General features: G+C 41.7%; 1 protein-coding gene across 4 annotated transcripts in view; it reads right to left on the bottom strand.

The window, feature by feature from the left end:
• IGF2BP3 (insulin like growth factor 2 mRNA binding protein 3) overlaps positions 1 to 22,124 on the bottom strand; it is a 119,429-nt gene that overhangs the window by 70,582 nt on the left and 26,723 nt on the right. Inside the window, exon 1 of one of the 4 annotated variants that reach the window (XM_075746005.1) lies at positions 6,290 to 6,455. The exons of the other annotated variants lie outside the window; for them this stretch is intronic. Coding sequence (XP_075602120.1) covers positions 6,290 to 6,292 — 3 coding nt within the window. The 5' untranslated portion in view covers positions 6,293 to 6,455. Of the gene's footprint in view, positions 1 to 6,289; positions 6,456 to 22,124 lie in introns of those variants that run through there. 4 annotated transcript variants of the gene reach the window in all.

The raw sequence follows: 22,124 nt of genomic DNA, 5'->3' as shown, positions 1-22,124 counted from the left end.
TAACCAACTCGCCCAGCACGGCTGCTTTATGAACACCCATGAGGCTGCAGTTTGGAAAGTCCAACTCTTAAGATTCCGGATATATTGCTGCTGAAAAAACCCCACCCAGCTAAAACTTGCAACCCAGGGGTGAGGGGCACAGGTAATCCACCCTCTGCACCCAAGCAGCTACTAATTGTGTTGCTGCATGTTGACCTAAAAACCTCAATCTCCAGCGTTGCATGTGGTTACCTTTGCCCTTCTCCTCCCACCCCTCCCCATCATGCAAAGCACAAATTGTCTCACCCTGGGGCCACCTTTAACCCTCCCTTCCAACCTCGCAGCTCCCCCCCTGCCAGCAGCAAAGCCTGCCAGTGCCGCTGGCCCTCCGGCTCTGCCCCTGGGGACCCCCTCAAGAGGGGGGTTTGCACATGGGAGCAAAGCTGGTCAGTGCTGCGCTCCACTGGGAAGGGGACCAGGGAGAACAGGTGAGATTCAGGGAAGAGAAGCAACAGCAGCAAAGGGGAAAGGCAGTGGGAAAGTACAAAAACTAAGGGGAAATAGGTATACAGTTGCATAAAGTTGGAAGAATCATGGTCATGCTCACAGTTGTTATTTTTCCATTTTGTCTCAAACTATCAAGTAATTCAAAAAGCAAATTCTTATTTCTGAATTAATTTGCCTAGAAAAAGAAAACAAGTATTGATTTAAAAGGACAAAATGCACCAACTTTTTAGTGGCATCTGTTAAAACTGTGTCAAACAGATCAAATGTCCAACAAGTCAATAGTTTGCTTATAAATCATGGCTCAGTGTTTCTAATCTAACATCAGTAAAATATTACACAGTGTTATACAAGGCAAGTGTTTCATTTTAAAACTTTGGTTAATACCCTAAATCTTCATTGGAAGTATTCTGAAAATGTGGTTGATTTTTTTCAGATGAGCAGAGGGTCTGACAGAAGTTTTACCCAAAACCATTTACATTTTTTAGATAATGGAAAAGCACTATGGATTTCGAGACCTGATTATACACACATGAAGAGGCAAGGCTGAGAAAAGCAGACGGGTTTAGAACCTCCCACGAGTCACTGAATTTGGAGTTCCCGTTACTTTAAGCCCAGCCTAAACGCCTATCTTTAGAATTAAGTTATGCTAATTGGAAGATGTGAAGGCAACAGTATTCTTAAGAGACACATTGCTTGAGTGCAGAACCCAGCCGCCATTAATTGTTTTTCCTGCAACTCCATGCACAGACAAGCCTTCAGAGAAGAATGGACAGGTAGTGACACTTCTCTGGAATTTAAATACATTAGTTTTTATCAGTATAACTTAGTTCTTATATTGATGCAAATTTTAGAAGACATGCATACTGCTTTTAAGTCAAATGCTCTCAGTAAAGTGCCAAATAAAACAGAGTGATTTATATAACTAATCATAAAAAGAAGTCTCACTGAAGAACTGGTATTACAGCAAAGAAGAGATGCAAAGCTTTAACTCGTCTCAAGCTTAATGATAGCTGAACTTTTTCTTAAGATTACTACCAATGTTCAAAGGAGAAGAATCTTCCTGCATATAGTGGAATTGTTCGGCCAAGGATCACTGGAATATAAAGGGAAGGAAAACTATATGTGTTAACTCAGGCAAGCCAACAACCTCACTCACTGAAATGATGTACAAGAAGTTAGAATTATACTAGCTTTTAATCATTGCTTCAATACAGTAACAGGATATGATCTAGTACTGCAACAAATAATAAAAGATACCATAATTTTAAGATCAGCTTCATTCTAGCCCTTCCTTTAAACTGTACATTTGCCCATACTTTACTTTCCTGACATCAACATTTCCAAGTTTGCTGCTACTGCATTAAAGGCAGAGAGAAAACTGGTGAGGTAGGCAATCACGGTTATGCCATAGAGAACGGTTAGAAGGATTCCACTGAAAGTAACTCCCAAAATAACTTTCAGAAAAAAACCCACACAAAAATAGCTTTCATACACACAACCAAGTTTCATTTTTACTATACTGCTTTTAAACCATTAATGAGTCATCTCTTAAATCACCAGCTATATTTATAAGGAATTATTCACACAGTAAACTAGACTTCATAAAATGAAACTCTATACATTTCCAATGCAAACTATTTTTCTCCCTTAATCTAATTAGAGCTACACAGGAATCCACTGATTTAATTTTGTTTTTTGTTGTTTGGTGGATTTTTTGGGTTTTTGTTTGTTTGTTTGAAGATTTGCTCAGTGATGACAATTTTAAAGTACATTTACCATAGAGGTTTCTTTTCACCTCACAGCAAAAGCTTAATGTCTCCTGCTTACTTAGCCTACACAAAATTTTCCTCTTTACCAGAAGGGCTTTCCACCAAAATAAATGAGACCAAGAGAGATTGTGGTGTAGCAGAAGAACATAAGAACCAATTAGTGGTAAAGTTTTTGTACGTTGTGTCATTTCATATTCTTTCCGTGCCTTCATGGGGTAGCAAAGACTTCATTAGAACAAACTCCAAGCAAAGACCAACTGCTGCAATCACTGCCCGCTTTGATTAGTCTTAATCCTAGTGGAAGCACAGCAATTTTCACTGATTGCTTGTTTGAGGGACACACGATTTGCGCAATGTTTATTTTGGGCCGTCGCGGAGGGAGGGAGCCGGGGTGCAGCCAAATGGGCAGCCTCCCAATCCAGATCACACAAAATACAGCATTTGCACTCTAGGAACATCTCAGCCTCAGCCGAACCCAGAGAGCCTTCCCGGGTCAAGGAGGGTTGCACACCTCAAGACCCACCCAGAGGACTCCTGCAAGAGTTGGAACTAGATGATCTTTAAGGTCCCTTCCAACCCAAACCATTCTATGATTCTATGAAGATGGAAACCACATCTCTACACCCTGGCAAGCCCCCCCAACTGCAGCACAGTCCAGAGACTGCAGGGGAGGATGACATGGGCGACCTTTGTAATGAACTATCACAGGTTACGACACGAGGAGCACAGATATCCCTCAAGTGTTGTAGAAGGAGCTATGGAGAGCTGAAAAACGTGGACTCTTTGTGAGCAACAGGGGACACTGCCAAGACTTTAAGTGCACAACACACCTCAGGAATATTAAAAAAATCATTCCTCACCTAAATCAAACTAGAAAGCCACAACAACGAGTACCTTTACTTATTGGGGGGGGGGGGGGGGGGGGGGAGGTGTCTTGCACATACACAACCCCAGATTCCACTAAAATATCTCATCACCCTTTTGAAGGACACCCATTAATGAGCAAATGCCCTGCTCATTCAAATGACTTTTTGGTGATTCCCAAAACAGACTTAATGTGGATCACACTACTTCGGTGCAGGCTGTATGCACCACAATATCTGCAGCCTACAGAGCATTATCTCTGTGGGTCTATTCTATTTCGGTGATAGCGCATGTACTCACAGTACTCAGTGGTCATTTTGATGAAGTAACCACTAGGAGTAAGAAACAAATATAATATTCACATCCATTCCAAAGTTATTGTATATATCCTATATCCCAAAAAAAACAGAAAGAAGAAAGCTATGTGGTTTAGTTTCCCACAGATCCTCTCCAATTTTTTGTCTTGCTGCTCCTAGGAATAAAGCTCTTCTCACTGGTAAGCAGCCCACCCCATCACAGCTTAACAGATACACAATGGAGGAGACAACAGCTACAATAGCACGGGGCAGCAGAAAGGAGCAAAGACCACACTAATGACCCCCTTATAGCTGCGGCCAGAGTCAAGTGGCAGGATTTCCTTAGACAGCATTGCTACATCTGGATCCCTCTCAGAAGGAAATGAAAAGCAACGCTTCCACAAGGTATATTGTAATACATGCCAAAGCCACAAAAGTATGCAAAAGGCAGCTATGAGATTAATTAAACTGCTAGCAGAAATAAAAGAGAAGATAAGTTAATAAACTTGACCACGATAGTTATCTCTGCTCAGGCGATCACCATACCTTGACAAGAAAGGAACCACAAGCGTCACAACACATCGATCACTAGAAATTAGTTATGACCAGCTGATGGATAGTTAAGCAACAACACATGCAGTGGGGTAAGAAAAGCAGTTTTGTGAACACGACATGGTAATGCAGACCTTGAAAAGCCTAAATAAGGAAAGTGTTACTCGTGCTTCTTCTGAACAGGTAATATGCAGAACTGCAAGAAATCCTACTAGAATTTGATTCTGAAAGCCGTTTGCAGAACAATATAACCCACAATCAGTTCTGTAGGAAGCATTTGTAGCACTGATAATTCCACCCCTTCAAATTCAACTATTATTTCTTTAAAACCATAGGACAGTATGACTTGATAGCAATGGATAGGGATTTTGGAGCTGTAAGCTTACTTATGGTCACTTCCCTCCTCTGTAATCAATTTTGTAGATTTTTGCATTCTTAATGCACCACAAACAGTTGATGGATGCTGAGTATTATATAAGTTGTAGCTTTATTAACAAGACATCCACAACATATCAAGTCTTAATAATTTAGGATCTTGTATGCAGCTGATATACATGCTAACAATTATCAAAAGGCACAAAGACTCCTCTTGTGGGTTAGCAGAGAATATAAAGGCTTTTGTATTAAGAATACCAGCTTTGACCAGCACAATATAAAACTTCATTGCAGTTCTGGTTATACAAATTTTTTTATTTTTTTTTAATTTGGAAACTTAATTCTCATTTGCCTTAAAATAAAATAGAAGCAGGAATTTTAGACTGAATTCATAGAAAGCATCCACAAAGTTGCTAGTGAAAAAGTAGCCTATTAAGTTTAAAGTAATGTTTGCAACATTGTCCATAAGTTTCTTATGCCTACAAACAACTACAGTGTTTCTGTAACTTTAAGTCATGTTCTTAGTAGAACAAGACATCGAAGGGATCTGAAAAAATTACTTATTTTTGTGGAATAAAGACTCACAATTATATAGTTCCAGCTACTATTTCCCCATACTCCCAAAAAAGAGTAGGTTAAAGATTCCCCACTGCCGCCACCCATGCTATATGCACCTTCAAGCACTGCCGGTGCAGTAGCAGTCTCTGTATCCTCCAGCTTTCTGCTATCAGAGGATTTGGAAAGCACTACACCTTTGGCATCAGGATATCAAAAAAAAACTAGAAAATCCAAGCACAGATCCAAAGCTCTTTAGTTCAAGCTTACAAAACATCTTCCCCATACCAGCATGACAGGACACTAGTCCCCAGCAAACAGGAGGAGGACAGGAGATGCCCTCTGCCCCCACCCCTGCCTTGGTCTTTGATGGAAGCAAGAACCCCAGAAAAGCTGGGTGTCCTACAAATCCTGGGAGGCTCTCTAGCATCCAGGGAATACAGCCTAAGGATGTTACCATGTAGCTGCTGTGATTAGAGAATGGAGGGGGAAAGGAAGCAGCTTCCTCCAACAGTGAGCTGAAATGAAAGCAAAGCGGGAATTACAGAGCACTCGCTGCCAAAAAGGACAGAACCTTGGCTCACAGGCTAGGAGTTTTATTTTGGGGCACAAAGCCTTCAAGTACGAAGCCTCGCCCAATACTTTGAGTCAGTTTGAAAGCCTAGAAGCCATAGTCCAAATTGACTGCTGAAAAAACAAAGTCAAGTGTGCAACAGGACTGTGTGCATCATCTGCACTTGCTTTTCTACCACCATCAACACCAGAAAGGTTAGAAAACAGGTAAGCTAATGGAAGCTTTTTATTTGGCTCACTTTTTGCTCAGCTCAGAGAAAGAAACTGAACTGGTGAATAGCAAATACTTGGCAAGGAAGGAAGGCAGGGGCTTCAAATGAAAGAATAATTCATGGACAAGCACAATTATTTTGTTTCAGATAATGCTATGAAAATGCTTATTAGCAGGTTTAAAGACAAGCGGAAAAGGGGGTTTTGTTGGATTTGTTTGTTTGTTATAGGGGTGGCATTGTTTAAGTTTTCTTCCTTGCAGACAAAATTTGTGATTCGTCTAATGGTAAAATTTTCTTTTGCTCATTTATAGAAATACCCCTGAACTGTTCATCTGGCATCAGACTAACATTCTGGGAAGATCTATTTAAAAGCATTTTTTAAAGTTTAAGTAACTGGTGTATGAGATGGCAGAACTCAACTCAAACTTTAATTTTCAATCTTTTTATAATCTACATTTTTCTTTTGCCAAGTTTAAGATGTCAAAAAGAAAAGCGTAACTAATATACAGTATCTATAAATTAACTTGTTAGTCACAATCTGAATGTGATGGCATCATTGTCCTGAAACCTATTATTAAAATGATCCCTCACTTGATTATAAACTTACCATTGCCTGAATGAGAGAAAACTCACGAGGAAGCTGGTACCTTTATTTGCTCCAATTAGATCACAAAAGATAGGAATATTTCAAGAAGTATTTCTTTTTCAATGCTTCCAAAAACTTCAAACTCTTCACTTTTACAACTAAAGCATGTTTGCCATGACCCAGAGGAGCAACAGTGAACCAAGCCAATGTTCTGCAGAAGTCAGCAGGATTTTTTAAGGGGTTTCCCCACACACACATGCAGTGCTTTGGCAGAAAAGTCAGCAGTGCCCACTCTTACGTTTTACGTACTAGCTGTGTCATTATTCATTGAAAGTTTCCCATTCAGATTGAAGGCAACTTTTTCTATTATTTGCAAAATGGAAATTTCCTCTGTCCCAAACCCAATCAACTGAATTCTGTTAGGTGTAAGAAGGGTAAGAGACCATATTTTCTACCACATACACACTAGGAAGTAGTCAAAGTGCTGCTGGAACAGCTGTTGATTGCTTCTGGCTGCATTTACTTCCACTAAAACGAGAAATCCAAAAAGCAAGAGTCAAATGCCACTGCAGCTCAAAGATTTGTCATTCCACTAGTTACAGTGCAGTGCACAATCTGCTGATTCCCCAAATGCAATGTTTTTCTGTACTGATACAATAAAAACCAGCATATAACTTCACTTCTGCTCCACCATTTCACACAAACTGTACCACCTTCTCTGAAGGGAGCAAAAGCTGTTGGAAGTCCAAAGCTCCATGGTCTTTTCATTTATATATTTGATCCGGTGGTGCTCACCACTGGTGTCAAGTGTTTTTAAGGCCTTTTGAAAAAATACTTGGAGAGATGCACAAGCTGCAGAAGTGTATGCCTGTGACCACACTAACAGGGTAAAGCCCATGGCGACCCTTCCTGGTGCAGGGCACTTTGAAGGATGGCTTTTAGGAGCAGCAACAGCAGTGATCTCCAACAGGCGAGCATCCCAGGCACTCCTGTGCTCTACCACCAGAAACCTGTTGCCCCTCAGCCCAGGACAACACCTCCCACCTTGCAGAAGCCTGGGGTCAGCTCCAAGCAGCTTTGCATCAGCAGCCTGGCATTGCCAGCTGCAGATTTTCAGGTTTGCCACCACCTCAGCACAGGAAAGCACATATGGCCAGACGGACCTGATGAGCTCCTTCCCTAACCTCAAGGCCAGAAGATCTCCTCTGTATTGGTGAAGCTCCCATCAACTACTAAAGCAGCTGGTCTCGCTACAACAGAAATACAGAAAAGACAGCATTGTACCTTCTTTGTCAAGCAGAAGACAGACATTTGACAAGTTACGTGTAGTAGGGCAGTGCTTTTAATCCCACAAAGCTCAGAAGCTAATATCATGCAGAAGGATTGGGAGCAATGCAGAGCAGTCAGTGCAGTCCAAGGGTACTGGAGGCCGCGGATCTAACATCTCTTACACATTACAGTCTCAATGACGCGTTGCTTGGCTCACCTCTGTGAAGCTGCATTAATGCACTGTCTAAATGGTAGAGAAATTAGTAGCAGCTTCACAGTAGAAACATGAACAATCAAACTGAAGGGTGGTCACTAAACACATTGGTTCTGGCAAATTAATGGGAACTGTTGATGTACAGGTATACATGATATCAGAAAATCAAATATTCCTACTGTAAGTTGTTCCTGTCTGCTTTTGCAACAGACAGCAACTTCCCAAAAGGATGGAGGATTGCCTGCTGACTTTAAAGAGCAAGGCACAAGAGGCAGTTGCGAGCACATCAATGCCTTGCACGACCCAGGGAAACTGCAAGACCACAGTTTGACATGCTGAAACAAAGCATTGCATAGCTTGTATCTGTTTTGTAACTAAAACCACACTTCCATGTTGAAGCAGGTTAACATATTTCATTAGTCAGGTAAGGACACCACTTTGAAAGCTCTCCTATCTGTTTCATGAAGACAGAAGTTACCTTCATAACATACAGCCACACAAATCACCAGCAGGTGCATTTACAGAGTCCAAAGGCACCACTGGACATTGGCTTACACCAGAAGTTGTCATGTAGCAAAGCAGCAGAAGTCATATACACTTGTCTCTAACATGTAGCAGCAACACCAGGTTGTTTTTTTTTTTCCCTCTCAACTCCTGACCTGGCAAAAGTTCAGGTTCTCTTCTGATACATTTTGTAGTCCTTCCACCCTCCTCCTAAATCCCACAATGAATTTCACAGCCAGTGAGTTGTGGACTTCAGAGATCTGGGGGCTGGTTGTAGTAGGTATACACAGCATAGCCAAGAAATGTTCATAACTGCTATACAGCCATCTGCATACATTCCTAAAGGATGAATGCATTAAATACATTCACAAAGAATTCCTAAGGGTGTTTGTAGTCCATCACAACTCACTGGAGATCACACAGTCAGAAGAGTCCCAATCACTAATCTAGCATGAATTCCCTCTCCATGCTCCCACTGCAGTCCCAGACACAAAGCTGCTTTGAGCCTTCGGTATCCCCCCACTGTACTGTTTCTTCTTCTACTACATGTTTAAAAGACAGGATGTCACCAGAAACGGATGCCTCCTGGGTAGGAAACCCAAACCTACTGATGGATGACTACACACACTAATTACTGAACCGAACGTTAGTAAGAGGCTGATAAGAAGAGGCAACAAGAAAGTTTCCTATAAAGACACAGTCGCTCAAGTGTTTAACAAGTCATCCCAGTTTGCAATAGTAACCTAATGCAGCAACCATTTGGGGTGCAATGACCAATACTCACAAATCATAAAGTTAGGATGAGCTGATGCCACGTTGCCTGCAAGAGCGCTACAGCTCCACAGAAGTCCCATACTCAAAAAGAAAAACTCCTGTCGTTTGAATGTAACGAACATCGCTTCAGTGTAAGCTCACATGAATGGTTTCTGTAGATTTCTACAGATTGGGATAGAGAAATTGGTACCGTGAAACAACGTGCCAGAAAGAGGAAAGTTGCGCGAGAAGGTAGCATGTGAAAGTTTCTCAGTCCAAAAGCTTGCTGAATTTACACAAGGACACTAGTGGACACTAAAATCGACAGCAGATTTGCAACTCTGACCACATCCAAAAGGGTGACAGCTGCTATACACATCAGATGAAGGCTACAGATTTATTTATACATCCAGTGCAACAAAGGACCCAGGAACACCTACCTAGAAGCAACCGGCACATCATTATAACCCTCCACTTCAGAGTACACCATGGAGGTTGGTCTCCTGGTTGCTGCTCACACCGGGTAACTGAGTTCAGTAAGGGAACTATGTGAGCAAATAAGTGAAAGTGCTGCATGAATAGCTATCCACTACTCATATAACAACAGCCTGACTCTATTACTAAGAGGGGAAAAAAACCCAACAGCCAATAAAAAGTGTCCCAAGAAATGTTGATTTGGATCTATTTCTTACACATGCATTCAATCCCCTATCAGGCTTTATAACAAGGCAGCTATTTGCAAAGATACTTTTAATATATCTTCCCTCCCCCTCCAAGTTAATAGTGGGCTACAGTTTTCAGAGTGATTTCCTGTTTGCATTATATTCTAAAAATCCTGCTCATTGGCTCCACTAAAAGGCATGTGCTTGGAAGTGGTTTTGATGGCTTTTAATCACATCCCCCCTTTTGATCGCCACAAATCCAAAGTGTCTGAAAATAAGGGAGCTATTTCAAGTTACATTCCCCTCCTTCCCTGCCCACATGTACTTGGCTACCAATTTGAGACACAGGATCAGAGGGAGCTTCAGGCTTCAGAATAACACAAAAACTTAAAGGAAACACGTTAACACAATTTCACCTCCCTTCCCCCTGCTCAGCAGTTTTTAGCTCAGTTCGTGTTCACCTAGACCTTAAAGACATCCTACCTACTCTTCATGTCCTCGCTGCCGCTTTCCAAGGCCTCAACCCAGCAGCCAGTACCTGACCCACCACAGCATCCAGAGTCTTGCAGTGAGCTCCAGCTGCTGGATGGAATGGCAGTATGCAGGTGCAGCTTGTGTTGGCATCTCTTGCCTTCCCATAACCCTGTGGCATTTTCCCCTCGCTTGGTACAACGGCTTCACTGCTTGCCTTGGTCATGTGTCTCCCTCTTCCTGCTGGGGATTCTGCAGCTGAGCTCCTGTTGTTTCTTTTCCCACACACATCCGAGAAATAACTCGAGTTTTTTTTCAGTAGCACTAGATGAAAGCATGTAGGAACTTGGATAAGACACAAAAATGGGGCCTCAGTCTTGAATGGTGAAGTTATAGACTGCAACCAAAACAGTCACTGTGGAAGGGGAACACAGAGGTAATGAAGCAGCATGCTTGTATGACTAGCGATGAAGTAGGAGGCTTGTAGCAGTGGCGGCAGCACTACAGCCTTTGCAACAGTCTTGGCAGACTTGGTCATCAGAGAAGAAGCCTGAGAGCCACTTTCTAGTTGTCTAGTGAACAAGACAAAAACATCCCACATGCCTAAGCACAAGTGTGAGGAGAGATGTGCTGACTACCATGGCTTTATAGAACCATCTGGGCTGGAACCAGCCAGCCCCTTGGGAATAAGCACATTTTGTTTCCTTCCCTCCACACAAGAGCCAGTTGCATAAAGTTATGTCAACATGTGGTATGCATATGATTCAAATGTAACATTTCCTGGCAACCAGCAGCAAGCCCAGAGGAGAATCTACACTACTGATAATGTCGATTTTTCCCATGGCTGTCAAAAAAAGAAGTCTGCTAATCTCTTGAGACATAAGCAACAAACCCCATTCTACTAATTAGCTTTCCACTGGCTTCACTGCATTTTAATTTTTTTTTATTTTTAAAAGAGGAGCAAAACCGAAGACATCCACAGAGGTCTCTGACAGCAACTACCTTCATAAAGTGAAATAACCTAAAATAAATGACATCATTGTGTGCAGATTTGGTCCCTCTACTCTAAATCACTTAGTAGAATTTCCAAGAATGCGACAAAGATAATCAAAGGACAGGGAACAGCTTCCACACAGGTCTTCAGCCTGGAAAAGAAATGGCTGATGACTAAAAGGTCCTGAAAATAATGAGGGAAGCAGAGAGAAAAAAGGTGACAGAGCTATTACTATTCACTGTTTCCTCCAATGCAGGAGCTGGGAAGCAGGCAGAAGTTCAAAGCACATGAGATGAGATGGTTCTTCCTGCAACATGCCCTAAATCCATGCAACTCTTCACTGCAGAATATTATGGATGCTAGGAGTTTGCATTGGTTCAAGAACATGTTCACAGAAGCTTTAGATGAATTTCTCAAATCCAAAGGCACCATTTCTAGGCCAGTGGGTTACAGGGCTGCAAACACTGAAAGGCAGGAGACTGCTCTGGTGAGCTATTGCTATATCCTCATCCTTATTCTTGTGTGCCTCCTAAGGTACAACAAAGGTGGGATACAGGACTACACATAACCTTTTTTTTCTGATGCAGTGCTGCTGGGTTTCTTTATACAGAAACTGAGTAAGTGGATTAAGAAAAGAATCATTGAGGCCACTTGAAGCTAACATTTTTCTATTCCTTTGGCTACCATGAACAAGAGCTCATCACATTTCTCCTATTACTGCCTGAGGAACAACTCATTTATGTATTTTCTTCAATTCTTTTCAGACAACACAACTGGTAACTCCGAAGAGACAATCACTGCTAGTGATATCACCTTTCAAGGCAGGTAGCTGACATTAGTTCAGAACTTCTCCAAGAGCAACTAGCTTCTTAACCACAATAATTTTACAACACTTGAAGGGCATTTTTATTTATAAAAACATGTAGCTTTACCAGCAGATTCATATGGGCCAACAAAAAAGGTACTGACATCTAATTTCATCAGGAACTTTTGGGCTGCACTCCCAGCACTTCCACAGAAGACCTAACACCAGTGAGAATTACTGCTTCCTCATTTCACAGAGGAAAACCAAAGTGAGCAAGATTTAAGATATCAAACAGCATGAGTAATTAATTAGGAGAGACTAAGTTTACATGCAAAAGACACAGAAAAGCTACATCAATAGCTTTGTTACGCTATCAGAGAACCAGTGAGAAACAAGATCATGCAGTTACACGTGAAATGAAGAAAGCAGCAGTGTCTTGGGGCTGCTTATTTCACTTCTAGGCTGTCTCACTTAAGGGTGGCTTGAATAATGGGTTACTTTTATCATTGCATTTAAGGAAATTCAGCCAGCAATGGCATGCAGCCTAAGTTCTATCTGTAGAGATGCAACACCATTTCCAGACATGTTTTGCCTCCTGTGCATGCAGGTGACAGACTTGCAGAGATTCCATGTCCAGCTTAATTTCCAGTAATAAAGCTATAATGAACAACAGTTGTGCTCTGAGGACAGTACTATACCTGGCCACACTCTACCTAGAGGCCAGCAACAAGTGGTTTATCCCAGGACCTGTTCTGCTTAACATCTTTGTCAGTGACCTGGAGGAGGTGTAGCAGCACATCCTCCTCAATTTTGGGGATGAGACCAACCTGAGAGAAACAGTAAACATGTCAGAGGGCAAGACTGGCACCCAGAGAGCTCTAGGCAGGGTAGAGGAATGGGCCAACAGCAACCTGATGAAATTTAACAAGGGCAAACACAAAGTCCTGCACTGGGGAAGGAATAATCCCCTGCGCATTGGTAGAGGCTAAGGACTGCCTGGATGGAGAGCAGCTCTGCTGAAAAGACCACGTGAGTGCTGGTGGACAGCAAGCTGAACATAAGCCGGGTCCGTGTCCTGGCAGCAAAGAAGGTCAACAACAACCTGGGCTGTATTAACAGGAGCACAGGCAATGGATGGAGGAAAGCTGTTGATTGATTATCCCCTTTTACTCAGCATTCATTATGTAGATACTGCATCCAGCTTTGGGACCTCCAGTACAAGACAAACATCAAGGACCTGGAATGAGTTCAATGAAAAGCCACCAAGATAGCTGGAAGACCTCTCCAGTGAGGAGAGGCTGAGGGAACTGGGCTCGTGAAGCCCAAAGAAAAGACAGCTTTGAGGGAAGGATAGCAGCACCCTGCCCCAGAGGTCATTAACAGAGAGCCAGGCTCTTCCCAGAGATGTGGGGTGGGAGGACAAAAGACAATAGGTTTAAGTTGACAAAACAGATGTCCTCACCAGGTATAAGTGATAATTATTTTCCTAATAGAATAATTAATCCTTAGAACTGGTCACCCAGAGAGGTTGCAAAAATTGCATTCCTAGAGGTTTCCAAGACCGGACAAAACCCGAAGCAGTGTGGTTTGAATTCAATACAGGCCTTGCTTTGAGCAGAAAGTTGGACTATAGACCTCCTGAGATCCTTTCCAACCTGAATAGTTTTGAAATTCTGTGAAAGGACACATCACAATGCTGGATAAAGAGGTTCCACCATGATTAATGTGACTCCTTAAGTAAAAATTATAGCTAAGGGGTGCAAGACTTTGGCAACTGAGCCCTCGAACAAAGGTCTTCACAGACACCTTTCTAGAATTGTGAATAAAAAGTAAGATTTGGTGGCTGGTTTCCCAAAAAGTGTTTTGAACCAAGCAAGCTTTGTGTGTCTTAAGATTTCTTACATTTTGGAGTCACTGTTAGTGACAGGGTAAACAAGTAACCATATTATTCTAGGCTTGTGAGCAACACATTGTTCTAACAGTGCCAAGCAACCCCATGGTGAAAATGCCAAAATTCTTGCACACAAAACAGCTGGTTTAAGTATTAGAACATTTCTGAAAAGTTAAAGGATCACAGGTTGTGCCTTCCTTCATCCTAGAAGATCAAAACCTAGTCATGAAAACAGAATTTTTGTCATCTCAGTCACAGGACAATGGAACAAATTTGGATGGGGGGGAAATTTGGATCAAACAGTTGCATTGATCAAATAGTCACACAATCATTCCGGTTTGGATTTATTGGGTTTTTTTTTTGTTTGGGTTCCCCCCCCCCCCCCCCGTTTTAAACCCTTCACTTCGCTATTTCTCCCATAGAACGTTAGAAGAAAAATAAGATATAGGCCCATAAATGCAGTCTCCAAAGACATAAAGCTACTGCACGCCTTTGTTGGAACGGCCACGTTTAACACTGAAAACTCACTGGTTTTCTGTGCTTTGACATTAGACCCCATCACAGCCAAAAGCAGTTCACACTCCAACACGGAGATCTAGCCAGTTCACTGAATCACAAAGCTGTGTGACTCTGAGACAACAGATTGCCTCAGATCTAAGTGGTTGCTTCCCTCCACTCCTTGTCCTGCCCTCTCCACAGCAGGGTTTGCCAACAGCTCACAACACAAGCCTCAACGTCGCTGCAGCTTACTAATCATAGTCACAGATGCCAGCAGTTATTCCAGCTTGATTAATATTCTGGCCAAAAAGCTGTGGCATGTCAGCACCTTCTTCAAAAGTTGCTCAGCCAGCCTTCCTACCTCTGCCATACGAGTCAAAGGGGCTGCCTGACCAACCACCTGACATCATGTTTCCTGCAGCATGAGCCCAAAATCTTCCACTTTCTATTCTTTCAACTTACCACCTTGGCTGCCTGAAGGAAGAAAAGTGACTTTCATGCCTTTAGACTATGTCCATCAAGCCAGCTCTGACCTGGTGAGTCTTAATTTCTTTGAAAACAGAGTAATAGCATTATGCCTAGTTCTTGTGGTTGGAAGATCACATTCCATATCTTCTAGGCGCTTAGCACAACAGAACCCTGACCTCTAACTTCTCTATTCCTTACTTAAACTACTGTAATACAAATTTCCTAAAGAAAAAAAATTGTGTTAACTAACACAATGCTACTTTTCTAGGCCTACCACTATAATAGAAGCACAGCAAAGTATCTTCAGTGGAGGCATATTCAGTGGTATATTAACCCTTGAATGGGGGGCAGACATTTGATAAAAGCATCACTTTTAACTACTTTTAATAAGATTCTGGGTTTGTTGGGTTTGGTTTTTTTTAGTAAAAATGCTGTAGTCCAATTCTCAAAGAAAATTACTTTCCCCATTAGATTTTTTTCCCCTTGTTTACAACAACTGTAAGATGATTAGCAGCACCACTGTGACCAACACGCTCACATGAATAAATCATTCCAAGTGAGAAATATGCTCATCGCATGTTTAACCAAGGACCTTCACTCCCACACTCTGTATTTTAAACACCTGCAAAAGGTGTTTATTACCTCACATATACCTGTAAATATCACCCCCTATAATTAAGCCAAGCAATTAAAATCCCAACATAAGCCAGTATGTTATCTTAAGTGCAAAATTGGGTGGTCTGCCACAGACGCGGTCACTTTCCCATATCAGATTGCCTTACCTGCTGCTAAGCCCAGCTAGACGATGGGAAATATGTGCAGCTCAGGCAAAACAGTTAATTCAGAGCACGGGGCCCAGGTCAGATAGCAGAAAGGAAAAAAGACTACCATCCAGGAGAGTAGCAAAGGCAGCCCCCATGTTCCTCTGGGTATAGCACCCAGACCAGGAGGCAGCAGTGCTGCCCGGGGGCTCTGCATTCCCCAGGGGCTGCTCTACCCTCTATCCTGTAGTTAGAAATTAAAATAAGTAGGCAATCAACATTCAACCTTTGTTTGATGTGCGTAATTATTTATAAATCTCTCCAGTTTCTCATTATAACAGAATAAACAGTTGGGGGCAGGGGGTGTCTCTTCAGAAGGCTTCTGACTCTGTCCCCTACAATAGACTCCTAAGATAAACAGGGCCAACAACACTACAACTACAGGTGAGAAGTTGATCACTGCCAGGTAATAGTCATTACCAGCCTACTGTCAAACTAAAGAGCACTAGTGCATAGGGTTTGCAGGGACCACCACATCTAGTGTTGCATCAGGTATGTGCTTATTAAATTTGAAGATAGCACAAGGCTGAAATGGAGTGTAAACATACCAGAGGACAAGATAAGAGCTCAAAGTGATCTTAAACTACAGAAACTACTCTGGAGAAGCCTCATGGTACATTCCCAGGTGAGAGACTTTAGAACAATCAATTGCCTAGAACTAAGTCCTGAGAAGAGATTGAAAGAACTTAAACTCTCTTCTTAACCCTCCCTAAACATCATACATCTTCAAATATGTAAAAGACTGCTACAGAGAACAGACTAACATGTTCTCCAATCTCCTGCTGAGTAGGACTAGTAGTAATTGGCAAAAGGTACAGCTTAGTGCTGATGTAGCACACTGAGGACGAAACAGAAAGCAAAGATCCCTACCAGAGATTCCCACACCTAGCAGGCAGTAGCAGACAATTTGAGAATGCTTAGCATTCTGCTAGCATTTTTATAGCTATACATTAATTTTATAGCACTACATTAAGTTAGGATTCTTGGAGGAGGCTTGAGGTGAAAGATCATATTTCAATACATTTTAAACCTCTTTACTGTTGATTCATCTTCTAGAATTCTTTTCGTTGTAGCTCAACTCATTCCTGCATCTTCCCTTTACATCTTGCTTTAAGAAAAATATCTGCTTTGTATAATCCTAATTTATTTGTAATTGCAATGGTTTCGTGTTTTTCTTTTCCTTTCTTAACATCCACAAGTTCCCCACCTGTCCTCTTCATATGCTTGGTATTCTAGAATAAGCTGCATCATAAGCAGGTACCATTCAGCAAGATTCATTTTTACACTGGGCTTTTTAATCTAATGATGCAAAGAAGCAACCAACCTATCCCACACAGCTCAGCTGTTTTAATCAAAGCAGCAACGCAAGCTACTACAGATCCTCAGGACAAACAGTTGCGTGCACTATGAGATGATTTATAAACAGTTACTCACAACCAGAATCAGTCTCAATTCTTTTCAAGAAACTGAAAGTTGTCTTACAAAATATGCAGATGGAGGGAGATGGCTCAAACCTGTCTTGCATTGACAGATATCTCAATGGAGAACCTGCACTCACATTGCAACTCTGATCCAGAAATAATTTTCCATTACTACTACCACTTGGAGAATCTAAAACATCAGAGGTCTCAGCATAACTGTGAAACTTTGCTTTTTATTTCCATGAAAAAGTGAGGAAAAGCAAACCCTGTTCAGTAACATCCTTTTGCCTTTAGAAGAGCTAGATCAGATTTCCCTTCCCAGACATTTCTGTCCCTGAAAGCAACTTGCAAGTCTCACAGCAAAGCTAAGAATACACATTCACAATGTTTTTCTCACTTCTCTGCTCACTCAACAGGTTCATGCTCCACAGGCTGGGCTTTTAGTCTACCTTTTCTGTTACAAAGTTCATCAACACCATATCTGTTTATCTTTTCCATACAAACCAATAAGGAAAATAAACCCACGGAAGATAAGTGGGAAGTCTTCAACAGCTATCTTCCTGCTGAGCCAGCAAGTGCTGTTTCTGTACCATGTGTCCTGAAAGTCTGTTCTCTAGCACTTTGTTCACTAAACATGGAAAAAATATTTGGAAGGAAAGTCTCTTGAAGCATCTTCTACACTGAGGAAGCTAGTTTTAAAATGTTTTGAAAGAAAGAAAGAAAAAAAAAGGTGACATTTCACATAACAGTCCTTCTCAGAAGAACTCTACTTCAATCTCCATCATGTGGAATCAGAAACAAATTCTAAGTACTTCAGTTTTAAATCACCACACCTAGACCTCCTTTTGAGGCCATATCTTTTTGTCTTGCAAATACACTTCCAGTGCTGAATACTCACAAGCTAAGCAAGAGATTACTTGCAGTTAAAAATGAGTCAAAACTGTATATTACAGACTGTGGTTCAGGAAAGAGTAATAGAGATCTATTTACTTTTCTGCACAGACCATAGAGTCAGGGTGCTTGTTTCTAGTGAGAAAGAGATGAGACCGTATGTGTGGAGAATGGGAAACGGTGGTATGCCAAATCCTTTACTTCTCATAAAGGACATGGGCCATCACCTGGATGCAATCTGGTGCAACCTGCTCTAGGTGAACCTGCTTTAGCAGGGAGGGGTGGACTAGATGATCTCCACAGAAGTCCCTTCCAACCCCTACCATTGTGTGATTCCATGACCTGTTGGAGCGAGTCCAGAGGAGGGCCACGAAGCTGATGGGAGGGATGGAGCACCTCTCCTATGAGGACAGGCTGAGAGAGTTGGGCTTGTTCAGCCTGGAGAAAAGAAGGCTCCGGGGAGGCCTTCCAGTACCTGAAGGGGGCCTACAGGAAAGCTGGAGAGGGGCTGTTTACAAGGGCATGGAGTGACAGAACAAGGGGTAATGGGTTCAAGCTGAAGGACAGTCGATTTAGATTAGATGTTAGAAAAAAAATTCTTTACTGTTAGAGTGGTGAGGTACTGGAACAGGTTGCCCAGAGAGGTTGTGGAGGCCCCATCACTGAGAGTGTTTACGACCAAGTTGGATGAGGCCTGGTCTAGTAAGGGTGTCCCTGCCCATGGCAGGGGGGTTGGAACTAGATGATCTTTAAGGCCCCTTCTAACCCTAATCATTCTATGATTCTTAGCATCAATCTGGACTTTGATGAGTAAGGAGAGAAAAGTGGGGGGAAAATGATACCCACCTACTATCACTAAAAAAGGTGCACTAATTGTTTGAGGGTGTGCTTCACCAAACAAACTTGGTAAAAAGTGAAACTGATTTACTTAAAAAGTAAAAGCTGTTCATGCACATGTTCTTCAAATTACTAAATTGATACTGTAACCTTTATATGCAAGCAGAATAGAAGGAAGAAGATGCATTCCAGAAGCGATGATGCTTTTACCGAACATGGGCACTGATCCAAAGTCCTCAAACCCAGATAGTCCAGTGAGGGAAGGATGGAAAAATGCAAGTGACCTCCTGAAAGAGTAGAGAACGTGATCCTGGATAAGCCCTTATCAGTCCAGACTCCAGTTTCAATCCAAGGCAAGTCCTAAATTTTCTTAGCTCAGAGATGCTGCCTTCCCTCCACCTCCAGTCTCTCCTAGCTGGGCAATGAGTACAAGACTACCCAACTCAGAGGTGCAGAAACCTGCAGAACCTTGCCAAAAATATTCTTGTGAAGTTCAAATTAATTACCAGGCAAGTTTTGTACAAACTTAACCTTGAATGCCTTGGAATACATTGGAATTTTATCTTTTACAGCTGCACTTTAAGAGTGAGCTCTTCAGGATAGCAACCTTGTGGTTTTGTTTCAATGTAGTAACTCAGCAGATTATAGCAGGTCATTATCTGCCTTTCTTCTATCACTTAGCCCTGAATAAGGTCTAAACAGTTTATCTTTTTTACTTATACCATGATGGTCTGGTAAGTACATTATTACTCAGAGAAAACAACTACAAATCCAATTGCTGTGGCTGGTTGTAAGAGTAATTTTGTTTGGTAACTTCAGCCTATGTGAAGGAGAAAACTAGTTGGAACATGTTTCTCAAAAAGGCAGCCAGAAAACCAAATAATTAATCTGAATTTGTATACCTGGTTTATGAAAAGTCTTATTAATACACGCTTGTTACTCAATGGCCACTTAAAACAAGTGTTTATTTCCCAATCTATATGGAATAACTATAGGTCAAGCGTCCTACCTTACATGAGTCTTCAGGATACTCAGGTTCTTCCAAGAGGAAGTCAAGATTTCCATAATACTAAAGTTCAATGTTTTCTCTCTTCCATTCTGCTGAAGGCACTAGATTTTGCTAAACAGGCACACATGCCTCTTAGAAAGATAAGAAGCTGCACCAGTGAAACAGTTTCAATCTTTTCACAGGAAACTCATGTACTCCAGCATTTCAATGAATCTTAAGAGCCATCTCCCATCTGCATGGAGAACAAAGCACCTACATCAATGATGGGACGCCTTCCTCAGCTGATGTATTGCGAAACATTCAATTCAGATTAAGCTTTGACCTATTCCCTGAACATTTTTCTGGTTTTGAAAACTAGGAAGCAATACTATTCTCTGGGGTGCTCAGGAGTGGAAACTACTACCAAACTCTTACACTTCACACTACAAACACTTCAGCTATATTCCCTGTGGGACCAGCATCCCTACTGCTCTTCCAGACCTGCTTTCTACAAACCCAACAAGCTGCATTTGAGAACATTATGGATGTCCTCCTTATTAAAAGAGGCTTTGTGGGTGATTTGTTATAAGCCAGGGACTGTCTCTGTTGGGTGTGGGTGTGCACAGAAACGCTCGCTGGGTTTCAGTCTCGCATGGCCCAGGACTTACGGGTACCACTGTGTTACACACTGACTACAAGAACAGCCAGGAAGCACCAAACTAGAGGCATGCACACTGGCTGCTAGGGACACACCTGCAGGCTTCCTATGTAAAATGCTTGTTTTCTGTAAAGGACAAAATTAAAACAAGACAATTATTTCAACAGAGCTTAAGAAAATACTTTTGCAAAGAATCACAAGGTAACCTTCCTCATAGTGGTTGTACTAGGAAAAAAAGTTTTCAGAAGAACATTATTCTTTCTTCTGTCCTTTTCACATATCCCTGTGGCACTGTAAAATGAAAGGTGTTGCAGAGCAGCATGTTTTGTATTTCAATATCGAACATACATGAGAGTTGATAGACTGAACTAACCTAGAGACCTCTTTCATGAATTGATTTTGGTTTGGTTTTAAGGATTTCACACCCATTAGAAGAAGTCAGTCTTGATTCAAGCAATTAACAAAGGAGTGATGAGCCAAGCAGATTGGCACAGAGACTATAAGAAACAATTTAAGTAAAATTGCTCCAATTGCCGCACACGTGCATGCACACACCATCCCCTCAGAAAACATTATGCAAGAACATTGTTTCAATATGAATCCCTCTCTGTATGTATAAACTTTTAATCTCCCTACAAAGCAACTGGTTGCAAGAAAGACTTGTTTTAAGGAGGAATAATCCAAAACTTTCTTACAGAGCTCAAAGGAAGTTTTTGCAAGGTCTTTTAGGGCCAAAAAAAGAATACCAGAGCCCAAGGTAAGCTTGATATAAGGCAATTCCCTGATTAATTTAATCACCAGTTGCTGTATTTTGTCATCAGCACTCCTGTGAGAGCATACAAAACTTACCTGCTTAGTGCAGAAGTGACAGACCACTAGCACAAAGGAAAACTTTAGGAAGTTTGTGGACAAGCCATACTCGGCAGGCAGTCCAGATGCTGCAAGAAAATGCAAAAGTATTCTAGAAGTCATTCTGGGGCCTCATCCCCCTAAATTCTGTGCCCAGACAAAAAGGATCATGTCTGTACAAGTAATTTCAGGCTATCTAAAGCAAGGTTGAGATTATGTTAATAAGACAACTTTAACTCTTCCTTGGGAACTTTAGGAAGACAGAGTGTTTTTAAAAAGCGGGGCAGAGGGATCATCTGCCTGGGACCAGACGCCACCACAGAAACTGCAGCAATGGAGAAGGAGAGGGAAATAATTTTAAAAATCAGGAAGCAGATGGGAAACAGAGTAGATACCTGTAACATACAAGCAGCAATAGCTACATACATGTAAGGAGAGACAGGCAGATAGAAAGCAGTTTTATGTACTCTGCTCAACAGTGCTTACATCTGTGTTTATTCCATTTTTCTGAATCATATGCCTCTGCTCTGATACTCACTATTCCTACAGCAGAAGTTTGTACCAAAAAAAAGTTAATTCTCAAATCAGTTACTCTCAACCATTTCTATTACTACCCTTCCCAAAAGCTTGACAAAAAAACCCTAATTATGAATTTGAAATAAAATGTATCAGGTGGATATGATTCAACTGAGTTGAGCACAAGGTTCAGGAAGCACCAAGGAAGCGTTTATACAGACAGCACACACCAGAGGGACAGTCCGAAACAATGAGAGGTGGTCTGTGCTGATATCTTACAGAAACCCTGTGGTTGACAGCCTAGGTTGGATGGAGCAATGCCTTGGTTGGACAGGGCAATGCCTCG

Source organism: Balearica regulorum, chromosome 2, assembly GCF_011004875.1.
Source record: "Balearica regulorum gibbericeps isolate bBalReg1 chromosome 2, bBalReg1.pri, whole genome shotgun sequence".
NCBI classification, from domain to species: Eukaryota; Metazoa; Chordata; class Aves; order Gruiformes; family Gruidae; genus Balearica; species Balearica regulorum.
Note: the sequence above shows the minus strand (reverse complement) of the source record. Positions and strands in the feature narration are given on the sequence as shown.